This window comes from Oncorhynchus keta, chromosome 2 (genome assembly GCF_023373465.1).
Source record: "Oncorhynchus keta strain PuntledgeMale-10-30-2019 chromosome 2, Oket_V2, whole genome shotgun sequence".
NCBI classification, from domain to species: domain Eukaryota; kingdom Metazoa; phylum Chordata; class Actinopteri; order Salmoniformes; family Salmonidae; genus Oncorhynchus; species Oncorhynchus keta.
Window position 1 is genome coordinate 25,678,600 of NC_068422.1, and position 12,025 is coordinate 25,690,624.

The window sequence follows — 12,025 nt, forward strand, 5'->3', positions numbered from 1 at the left end:
TGCGTTTCCCGTGGTGCTAGGCCTTCCCTGGTTAGCCTGTCATGACCCCACTGTTTCATAGCAACGGAGGGCTCTCACGGGGTGGACCCGAGAGTGCTCGGGGAGGTGTTTGGGGTTCCATTGGTGCTACTACGGTGGAAAGTCCAGACCAGGTCTCCAGCGTGCGCATTACCCCTGACTATTCCGATTTGGCTCTCGCCTTCTCTAAGAAGAAGGCGACTCAATTACCACCCCATCGACGGGGGGATTGTGCGATAAACCTTTAGGTAGATGCCGCACTTCCCAGGAGTCATGACACGGCTATGGAGACATATGTCTCCGAATCTCTGCGTCACCCACCTCCTCGAGTTTCTTTTTTGTGAAGAAGAAGGAGCGAGGTCTGCGCCCGTGTATTGACAATTGAGCCCTTAACCAGATCATTGTGAAGTACAGTTACCCGCTACCTCTCATAGCCACAACGATTAAGTCAATGCATGGGGCGCACTTCTTCACAAAATTTGATCTCAGGAGCACTTACAACCTGGCGCGTATCCGGGAGGAAGACGTGTGGAAGACAGCGTTCAGTACCACCTCAGGGCATTATGAGTACCTCGTCATGCCGTACGGGTTGATGAATGCTCCGTCAGTCTTCCAAGCCTTTGTGGACAAGATTTTCAGGGACCTGCATGGGCAGGGTGTAGTGGTGTATATCGATGACATTCTGATATACTCCGCTGCATGCGCCGAGCATGTGTCTATGGTGCACAGGGTGCTTGGTCGACTGTTGGAGCAAGACCTGTATGTCAAGGCTGAGAAATGCCTGTTCTTCCAGCAGTCTTTCTCCTTCCTAGGATACAGCATTTCCACCTCAGGGGTGGAGATGGAGAGTGACCGCATTTCAGTCGTGGTAAAGGAGGTGCAGAGTTTTTTAGGGTTTGTTAATTACTACCGGAGGTTTATCTGGGGTTTTGGTCAGGTAGCGGCTCCCATTACCTCACTGCTGAAGGGGGACCCGGTGCGTTTGCAGTGGTTGGCTGAGGCGGACAGGGCTTTGGTCAACTAAGGGCTCTGTTTACCTCGGCTCCCGTGCTGGCGCATCCGGATCCCTCTTTGGCGTTCACGGTGGAGGTGGACGCGTCCGAGGCTGGGATAGGAGCTGTGCTCTCTCAGCGCACGGAAACGCCACTGAAGCTCCGCCACTGTGCCTTCTTCTCGAAGAAGCTCAGCCCGGCGGAGCGAAACTATGGTGTGGGGGACCGGAAGCTGTTGGCTGTGGTGAGGGCGTTGAAGGCGTGGGAGACATTGGCTTGAGGGGGCTCAACACCTTTTTCTCATCTGGACTGACTACCATAACCTGGAGCACATCGGGGCAGCGAGGAGAGGTGGGCCATGTTTTTTACCTGTTTTGTTTTCACCCTTTCTTTCAGACCAGGTTCCCAGAATGTTAAGGCAGACGCACTGTCCTGGTTGTATGACACAGAGGATCGGCCCATGGATCCTACCGCCATACTCCCGGCCTCCTGCCCGGTGGCCGTGACCGGTTGATTAACTGGGCCCATACGTCACCCTCCTCTGGTCATCCCGGCATCGTTCGGACGGTGCGCTGTCTGAGTGGGAAGTACTGGTGGCCCACCTTGACAAAGGACGTGAGGGTTTATGTTTCCTCCTGCTCGATGTGCGCCCAGTGTAAGGCTCCTAGGCACCTGCCCAGAGGTAAGCTACATCCCTTACCCATTCCACAACGGCCTTGGTCGCATCTGTCGGTCGATTTCCTCACCGAGCTTCCTCCCTCACAGGGTAACACCACGATCCTGGTCGTTGTGGACCATTTTTCCAAGTCCTGCCATCTCCTCCCTCTGCCCGGTCTCCCTACAACCCTACAGACTTGTTTACGCACATCTTCCGGCACTACGGGGTGCCTGAGGATATAGTGTCTGATCGGGGTCCCCAATTCACTTCGACGGTCTGGAGGACATTCATGGAACGTCTGGGGGTCTCGATCAGCCTCTCGGGTTTTAAACCAGAGACTAATGGGCAGGTGGAGAGATTGAACCAGGATGTGGGTAGGTTTCTGTGGTCTTATTGTCAGGACCTGCCGGGGAAGTGGGAATTCGTGCCCTGGGCCGAGATGGCTCAGAACTCGCTCCTCCACTCCTCCACTAACCTCTTGCCCTTCCAGTGCGTACTGGGGTACCAGCCGGTTCTGGCGAATTGGCATCAGAGTCAGACCGAGGCTCCTGCGGTGGACAACTGGTTCAGGCACGCGGAGGAGACCTGGGACGCCACCCATGTTCACCTCCAGCGGGCCGTTCTGCACCAGAAGGCCAGTGCAGACCGTTACGACAGTGAGATCCCGGTGTTCGCACCGGGGGACCGGGTCTGGCTCTTGACCAAATCTGGCTCTAGTTACCGGTTACAACTTCCCCCACGATTACCGTATTAATCCATCGTTCCATGTGTCTCTCCTCAGGCCGGTTGTGGCTGGCCCGCTCCAGGAGTCTGAGGTGCGGGAGGTTCCTCCGCCTCCTTTGGACACCGAGGGGGCCCCGGCGTACTCCGTTCGCTCCATACTGGATACAAGGCGTCGGGCGAAGGGAGATGAGATGCTGGGTCCCGGTGGAGGACGTTTTGGACCTTTCTATGCTGCAGGAGTTCCAACATCTTCGTCCTGATCGCCCTGCACCTCGCCCTCTGGGTCATCCCCGAGGCCTGTGTCGGGGCGCTGCTGGAGTCGTGCATCAAGGGAGGGCACTGTCACGACTTACGACGAAGCCGTTCTCTCTCCTTGTTCGGGCGGCATTCGGCGGTCGACGTCACCGGTCTTCTAGCCATCACCGTTCCACCTTTCTCCACCGCTCTCTCCTTAATGTCAATATGCCTTGTCCATTGCTGTTCTGGTTAGTGTTTATTGGCTTATTTCACTGTAGAGCCTCTAGTCCTGCTCACTATACCTTATCCAACCTATTAGTTCCACCACCCACACATGCGATGACATCTCCTGGTTTCAATGATGTTTCTAGAGACAATATCTCTCCCTTCATTACTCAATACCTAGGTTTACCTCCTCTGTATTCACATCCTACCATACCTTTGTCTGTACATTATACCTTGAAGCTATTTTATCGCCGCCAGAAACCTTCTTTTACTCTCTGTTCCAGACGTTCTAGACGACCAATTCTTATTGCTTTTAGCCGTACCCTTATCCTACTCCTCCTCTGTTGCTCTGGCGATGTAGAGGTGAATCCAGGCCGTGCAGTGCCTAGCTCCACTCCTATTCCCCAGGCGCTCTCTTTTGATGACTTCTGTAACCGTAATAGCCTTGGTTTCATGCATGTTAACATTAGAAGCCTCCTCCCTAAGTTTGTTCTATTCACTGCTTTAGCACACTCTGCCAACCCGGATGTTCTTGCTGTGTCTGAATCCTGGCTTATGAAGACCACCAAAAATTCTGAAATTTTCTTCAACCAAGATCTCAGCGATCACTGCCTCATTGCCTGCATCCGTAATGAGTCAGCAGTCAAACGACCTCCACTCATCACTGTCAAACGCTCCCTGAAACACTTCAGCGAGCAGGCCTTTCTAATCGACCTGGCCGGGGTATCCTGGAAGGATATTGATCTCATCCCGTCAGTTGAGGATGCCTGGGTATTTTTTTTAAATGCCTTCCTAACCGTCTTAAATAAGCATGCTTCATTCAAGAAATGTAGAACCAGGAACAGATATAGCCCTTGGTTCTCCCCAGACCTGACTGCCCTTAACCAACACAAAAACATCCTATGGCATTCTGCATTAGCATCGAACAGCCCCCGTGATATGCAGCTGTTCAGGGAAGCTAGAAACCATTATACACAGGCAGTTAGAAAAGCCAAGGCTTTTTCAAGCAGAAATTTGCATCCTGCAACACTAACTCAAAAAAGTTCTGGGACACTGTAAAGTCCATGGAGAATAAGAACACGTCCTCCCAGCTGCCCACTGCACTGAAGATAGGAAACACTGTTACCACTGATAAATCCACCATAATTGAGAATTTCAATAAGCATTTTTCTACAGCTAGCCATGCTTTCCACCTGGCTACTCCTACCCCGGTCAACAGCACTGCACCCCCCACAGCAACTCGCCCAAGCCTTCCCCATTTCTCCTTCTCCCAAATCCAGTCAGCTGATGTTCTGAAAGAGCTGCAAAATCTGGACAACCAAAATTATCAGTCAAGCTATTTTATTTATTCATTTATTTTGCTCCTTTGCACCCCATTATTTTGATTTCTACTCTGCACATTCTTCCACTGAAAATCTACAATTGCAGTGTTTTACTTGCTGTATTGTATTTACTTTGCCACTATGGCCTTTTTTTTGCCTTTACCTCCCTTATCTCACCTCATTTGCTCACATTGTATATAGACTTGTTTATACTGTATTATTGACTGTATGTTTGTTTTACTCCATGTGTAACTCTGTGTCGTTGTATGTGTCCAACTGCTTTGCTTTATCTTGGCCAGGTCGCAATTGTAAATGAGAACTTGTTCTCAACTTGCCTACCTGGTTAAATAAAGGTTAAATAAAAAAACAAACCTTTCATTTTCCATTTGTCTTGTTTTCCGGCACACCTGGTTCACATTCCCTCATCAGACTAAATGTATCTTACCCTCTGTTTCCACCATGTCTGTGTGTGGAATTGTTCTTTGTGTAGGGTGTTACGCTACAGGCTGGCTTGCGCTAGGTTTGTTTCAAACCTTTGTTTTGTTTAATCCGGTTCATGTTACCGTGGTTGTGCTTGGGCCAGGGTGTATATTAAAGTTCTCCGGTTATCACCCATCTCTGCTCTCCTGCGCCTGACTTCCCAGCAACCAGTCACTCACCCCGTGAAAACTGCAGGCTGTAGATTTCAGAAATCAGGGTTCCCCACTATAGTGAATGGTCAATATTTGTGTAAAAAAATTTGGAAGACAATCATGGTACCAATAATTATATTACACCAGATGTAAGTCCTTTAACCAATTATTTTGAAATCGCACACAGAAGAAGTTATAAGGATAACTTTGTTGCTACCAGCAGCCTGCAGTACCAGCGGCCTTCAACTTGAGATACTCAATGAGCAGGGGCAGTCGTTTTTCCCTGGTTGAAACCTGCAAAGTCACTTCCTGGAGTAGCTCAAACTACGCATGCTATGTCTTGAGAATTTCCCCCTTGACATGCCATATTAGCAAGCTAAAACTGACTTCCTGACCTTCAAAGGTGCCATTGAGTCTTCACAGAAGAATGAATGGTGTGATGTCATTGATGGCTTTGTATACAGTCAATGAGTCACATGTAGTCACACAGTCATATATCGCCTCGCAGGAAAGTGTCCCACTTGCCATGTTAATAGAGTGCTCCTTTTCATTTTTTTCCTGGATAGTCACCCGTTGAAGTGTCCTGGGGCAAGGAATGTTATTTTTAAATACTCCATTGTTGTTTATAAAAAGGCAATAGCAAGTTACCTATTAAATTAAATAATTAATTTAGAATTTAAAACATGCTAAATAAATAATAATTTCCACTTCCCTCAGATTTCTTGAGGTCGAGTCAACTACACACCCTGGCTGTGTGTTTCAGGTCATTGCCATGCTGGAAGACCCAGTCACGACCCATCTTCAATGCTCTTACTGAGGGTAAGAGGTTGTTGGCCAAGATCTCACGATACATGGCCCCATCCATCCTCCCCTCAATACGGTGCAGTTGTCCTGTCCCCTTTGCAGAAAAGCATCCCCAAAGAATGATGTTTCCACCTCCATGCTTCACAGTTGGGATGGTGTTCTTGGGGTTGTATTCATCCTTTTTCTTCCTCCAAACACAGTGAGTGGAGTTTAGAACAAAAAGTAACTCCTGCAAGCAGTGGCAGATTTAGGTATAGGCAACATGGGCAGCTGACAAGTCACTTGTTAAGATTATCTTATCTTGTTAAGATAAGTATTCACCCCCCGTCAATACATGTTAAAAACACCTTTACAGCTGTCTTTTTGGCTTAGTCTCTAGAAGCTTGGCACACCTTGATTGTGCAATATTTGCCAATTTCTCTTATATAATTCCTCAAGCTCTGTCAATATGGTTGTTAATCATTGTTATACAGCTATTTAAGTCTTGCCATAGATTTTCAAGCAGATGGAAGTCAAAACTGTAACGAGGCCACTCAAATTTGGCATTGTGATATGGGTTGTCCTGCTGAAAGGTGAATTTGTCTCCCAGTGTCTGGTGAAGAGCAAATTGAATCAGGTTTTCCTCAGGGATTTTACCTGTGCTTACCTCAATTCCATTTTTTTTTATCCAGAAAAACACCCTAGTCCTTGCCGATGACAATCATACCCATAATAAAATGCAGCCATCAACATGCTTGAAAATATGGAGAGTGGTACTCAGGGATGTGTTTGTGTTGGATTTTCACCAAACATAACATTTTGTATTCAGGACAAAAATGAAATTCCTTTGCCACATTTTTTTGCAGTATTACTTTAGTACCTTGTTACAAACAGGATGCATGTTTTGGAATATTTTAAGGCTGTGTAGGCTTCCTTCTTCCACTCTGTCAATTACGTCAGTATTGTGGAGTAATTACAATGTTGATGATCCATCCTCAGTTTTATCCTATCACAGCCATTAAACTCTGTAACTGTTTTAAAATCACCATTAGCCTCATGGTGAAATTTCTGAACTCTTTCCTTCCTTTCCATCAACTGTTAGGAAGGACATGTATCTTTCTAGTGATTGGGTGTATTGATATACCAACCAATGCCTTATTAATAACTTTACCATGCTCAAATGGATAATTAAAGCTGACAGTCCCCAAAATCGGGCACTAGAATTACTTAAAAAATATGTACCTTAACATTACTTATTTTATTGATTTCCCACCGTTTTAGAAGTCAGAAGACAGCCATCCAGACCTTCCTTATTTTAGGTTTAAAGAAGTGAGTAGGTCGCATTATTTTTGTATTGAACCTCTATTTAACTAGGCAAGTCAGTTAAGAACAAATTCTTATTTACAATGACGGTCTACCCCGGACGACGCTGGCCCAATTGTACACCGCCCTATGGGACTCCAAATCACGGCCGGTTGTGATACAGCCGACAACCAGAGGGAGGCAAATACATGTTTATTCGACAGAGGACTTCGTCATTGTCCAAGTAAAGAAGTCATTTTGTGTGGAAGTCAAACATTTGTTTTACGTTGGAGGCAGCAGACATTTCATATGCTCAGCAAAAATAAATAAATAGAGCCCTTTACATCGCCCTTATCCCCTATAGCAGAGAGGCATGCTGTTAAAACGGCCCAAATGTTGATTTAGATGTTCACAAATGTAATAAATTTGGACTATAACTAAAATCATATGTTTGGTAAAGTAATAAAGAAGGTGAAATATATGGGGTAGATGTTCCTAAAATAGATTCTAACATATATGGACATTTTATAAAGTATGAAAAGGCTTAATTCACACATTTGGATCATTTTTATCATACCATCATATTTGTATATGTTTTTGTATACTTCTATTGTGTACTAGATCTTATGGGTTGAAAAGGCTTTTTTCTTTCCCAGGCATAAATCAACAATTCCAGGTGAAAGCCAAAGGTCCTAACTTTCTGGGGGGGGGCACACACACTACTACATGAATAAAATATTGCCCTGTTACTAGATTGAAGACGAAAACAATAGCGAAACAGTGCAAAACGTCTGTCAGCTCAACTGGGTTTAAGCAAAGAAACAAGGAGAAGTGTTTTTTTTTTTATTGCATTCAAAAAAATAAACTCTAGCACACTGGTAATCTTGATGCTTCCAACATTTCAATGGATCTATTTACCAGTGTCTCAAAACAAAGTGGATAAATAGATCCATAACATTTTTGAAAGCATCAATATTTTTCTTATATTTAATAAGTATATTGTTTGCTCCATGCACCTGGTATCACGCTCAGCTGTGTGAGTTACTTGTTCATATTTTCATTGCACTGCCATGTCATCACTATAACACCCATTTTAATTGTTAGCAGAAACATTATAGAAAATTAACTGCATGTGAGAAATGAAGAAACAAAAAATACAATAATTGACTGAATTCAATACATGGTGAAATACAAGACAATATAAACATTTACAAAAAGAAAAGAAAAACAGATTATATTATAACTGCAATATCTGCTATCACTGAAAATACTCAAAGCAGTTTGAACTTGTCATTATCCACTAGGTAATTACATCGGTTCACAATCTATTCAAAAAACAAAAACAAAACAAAAACATGAAAGGATAAAGTATTTTTGAGGTTTCAGAGAAAAGCCAGTGATGACAACAATGACATATTGTATTATAAAAGCAGCAGGACAAGTGCAGTCAAACAGTATTTATCAGTGCTAAAGGTCAATCACTTGGCTATGTCATTCCAGTGACTTGCAGATGGTAGAACAGGATGATTTGGAATATAGAATACACACTGTTATTGTTGGACAAACTGTCACCTGTAAACATCCTTTATTGGCACTGATGCCCACACGTTTCAGCAGGGTTGAATGTGTAGCACCATGTTTCATGGTCACAGATGTGTGTGTGTGTGTGTGTGTGTGTGTGTGTGTGTGTGTGTGTCAGTGGAGGCTGGTGGGAGGAGCTATAGGAGGACAGGCTCATTGTAATATCTGGAATGGAATTAATGGATCGGAGTCACCAACATGTGGTTTCCATTTATTCCCTTTTAGCCATTGCAATCATCAGCCATAGCACCTCCCACCAGCCTTCCCTGGTGTTTGTGTGTGTATTACCGTGTTTGTGTGTGTATTACCGTGGTAATGGTGTGTGTATACACTGAATGTAAAAAACATTAAGAACACCTTCCTAATATTGAGTTGAATCCCCCTCCTCTTTCCCCTCAGAACAGCCTTAATTCGTCGGGGGAATGGACTCTACAAGGTGTTGAAAGCGTTCCACAGGGATGCCGGCCCATTTTGACTCCAATGCTTCTCACAGTTGTGTCAAGTTGGCTTGATGTCCTTTGGGGGTTGGACCATTCTTGATACACACGGGAAACTGTTGAGTGTGAAAAACCCAGCAGCGTTGCAGTTCTTGACACAAACCGGTGCCCCTGGCACCTACCTACTGACATACCCTGTTCAAAGGTACTTTTTGTCTTGCCCATTCACTTTCTGAATTGCACACACACAATGTCTCAATTTTCTCAACACTTAAATAATATTCTTTAACCTGTCTCCTCTCCTTTATCTGCACTGATTGAGGTGGATTTAACAAGTGACATCAATAAGATATACCTTTCACCTGGTCAGTTAATGTCATAGAAAGAGCAGGTGTACTTAATGTTTTGTACAATCAGTGATCTATGTGTGTGTGTGTCTCCTACAGTAGGGGTATACGTGAGGGCTCCCAGAGTTTGCGTGCTAATTGACTACAGTGTTGTAGTATGTACTCTGTTGGGATGACTCCTAGATGGACTGTCAGCAGCTCATAACACTTCACCACCTCCCCCTGGTGGCTCTTACTATAATAGCGCAACAGCTTCCTGTGGAGGGGAACAGGAGCGCACACACACACTCCTGTAATACAGCCATAAATACTAGAGAATGCATTATACATACATACACACACCCACACAGCACCTCCTCCTCCTCCTCCTCACCTGTAGTAGTCCCAGGCCAGCATTCCGATGGGGGCGGAGTCATTGGGCAGGATTGGCAGGTCCTTTACTTCCAGCTTGTAGCCCTGATTGGTCAGGTGACAGAGGTCAAGGGTCATACAAACAATGACGTTCCAGAACATTCCAATGGAAAAATCCAGCTTGGTATACCCAACATTGAGGTAATTTACCGTTTCGTTTTCGAACCAGAGGAAGTAGCAGAAGAAGTAGTCTCCATCTCTCAGAGTGACAGTGGAATAACCCTTCTGTAGGTAAATCCTCGATGTATTAACCAGGCCCCATACCTACAGAGAGAGACCGAGAAGAAAAGAAGAAAGAGAGTGAGAGATACAGAGAGGGAGAGAAACAGAGATATACAGACAGAGAGAGACCGAGAAATCATCAGTGAATTCCATTTACTAAAAATATCAAACCAGCTTTACATTTATAGAGGCAACTTTTGATTTCCCATATGCATTGAGAGCCTACTTTAGTTGATTACAATCCCAAACTAGTGGATAACTCTTAGACAACTCTCTAGAACCAGTGTAGATGGTACAGTCTAACCTTGCCCTTTATGAAGTGAGCCAGTGGCCCCTTTCCTAGCTCAGAGGTTGCGCGGTCCGTGATGTTGAGAGATGGAGCGATCATCTGACCAGCGGTGCGGTCGACGTAGATGAAATGGATCAGGCCCGGGAACTCCTCAAGGTACGTAATATCCGCTGTGTTAAGGTCAATACACCTCACAACACACAGATACAGTACAACACAGAGCCTAATACCACAGCACTACAGTAACTTCTCTGGGTACGTAACATCATCTGGAGTAAATACACTTGACAATCTCTTGTCTAGAGATATCTGTCCAACCTGGTCAAACTACTGTACAGTAGCAGCATTTGGTTCGATTTCAACGAGCTGCATGATTACATTCTACCCCTTCAGTGACATACAGTAGACATTTCATCTAATATATAAATAAAAATGTCTGTGACACACCAGGGCACAACATACCTCATGGATAGCTATCAGCTCCTATTGCTTTCAAAATGCTCTGGATATGGGGAAACATGGAGGTCTGCACTGAAACCATTGGAGATTTAGCCTGACAATGGGAGGTTCTACAATAATTTACTTATTGCTCCTGGTTAGTCAAGATCAGGGGTGGCCAACCCTCTTGGAGAACAACTGGGTGTTTTGGTCAAACGCTACCTCTTCTAAAGACTTTGTATAGGCTACCCCTTTTCTTTAACACACCAATCCTACATCTAACCTCTTAATATTAGGAGCACAAGCATAGGAAATAAGGGGCCATTTGAGATTTCTAACATGGCTCCAGAGGGCGGGGTTAATGTGAGGCAGGATATGAGACCATGGTGATGTTTCTCTTACTCTTCACCAACAGGAAGTCTTTCCAATCCATCAACTTCTCCCTGAGAGAGAGGGGGGGGGTGAAAGCAAGGGGATAGAGGAAGGACAAGAGGAGGGAGAGAGAATAGAGAAGATAAGAATAGTATCTTCACCTGTACAGGTATCCAGAGCTCTGTTCTACAGGCCTTTACACAATACATACAGCACTGGTTGGTTGCTATTGAGAGAAATACTATTAGCTAGACCTGGGCCTCATACGTACTGCACCATGGTGAGAGCTCTGTCCTGTAGACTGGGTGATAGACGCTGTGGATTCCCTCCTACAACTGTGTTCTCTGTGATGAAACATTGTCGGTAGACTCCACACAGCTGGCTCTTCATAGTACGACACCAGGGGACCAGGCTAGGGACAGATACAGTATGATGAAAAACTGTCTGTAGACTCCACACAGCTGCCTCTTCACACTACCATACCCGGGGACTAGGCTAGGGACAGAGTTCAGAGACAACATAATGATACACATCTTCCCAAATGCTAAATGGACCCATGGCAAATCAAATCAAAGTTTGGTGGTTGCGTGCACAGATTTTCAGATGTTATCGCAAGAGCAGAAAAATGCTTGTATTTTCTAGCTCCAACAAAAAAGTAATATCTAACAATAATAATAAAAAATTATAAAATTTATATATAAAATATAGACCCACACATATACATACTGTATCTAATCCTCCAGATCTACAGTAGAACATAGGGAGCAGGGGCTAGGGGTAGACATGGGATTGGGACATATAGAGCAGGTGGCAGTAGACAAGACACTTACTCCTTGCTGAAGCCAGGTCCTCCTCTGGTGAATGCCCGGCTCTTAAACTCTGTCCACACACTCTGTAGCTGGGACGTCTGAAAGAGAGGAGACCAGCAGATGTGTTATAAATACTTTAGCAATGTTTTTATGTAACATTTTGGGCGACCCGTCCTTAGAATTGTGTGTTATAGATCTGTCAATTCTCAATGAAAGCAAGTTTAAGA

At 44.9% G+C, this 12,025-nt stretch overlaps 1 protein-coding gene across 5 annotated transcripts in view; it reads right to left on the bottom strand.

Moving 5' to 3' along the window:
* The window catches only part of hps1 (HPS1 biogenesis of lysosomal organelles complex 3 subunit 1), a 34,582-nt gene that overhangs the window by 4,448 nt on the left and 18,109 nt on the right, over positions 1-12,025 (bottom strand). For 2 of the 5 annotated variants that reach the window (XM_035794094.2, XM_052474420.1), the window contains exons 12-18: positions 11,820-11,896; positions 11,261-11,401; positions 10,995-11,060; positions 10,195-10,339; positions 9,819-9,932; positions 9,631-9,713; positions 7,722-9,513 (exon numbers count right to left, since the gene is read on the bottom strand). In XM_035794094.2, the coding sequence (XP_035649987.1) occupies positions 9,351-9,513; positions 9,631-9,713; positions 9,819-9,932; positions 10,195-10,339; positions 10,995-11,060; positions 11,261-11,401; positions 11,820-11,896 (789 nt within the window). In that variant the 3' untranslated portion in view covers positions 7,722-9,350. Of the gene's footprint in view, positions 1-7,721; positions 9,548-9,630; positions 9,714-9,818; positions 9,933-10,194; positions 10,340-10,994; positions 11,061-11,260; positions 11,402-11,819; positions 11,897-12,025 lie in introns of those variants that run through there. The other 3 variants (XM_052474442.1, XM_052474431.1, XM_052474416.1) reach the window with 3 other exon arrangements.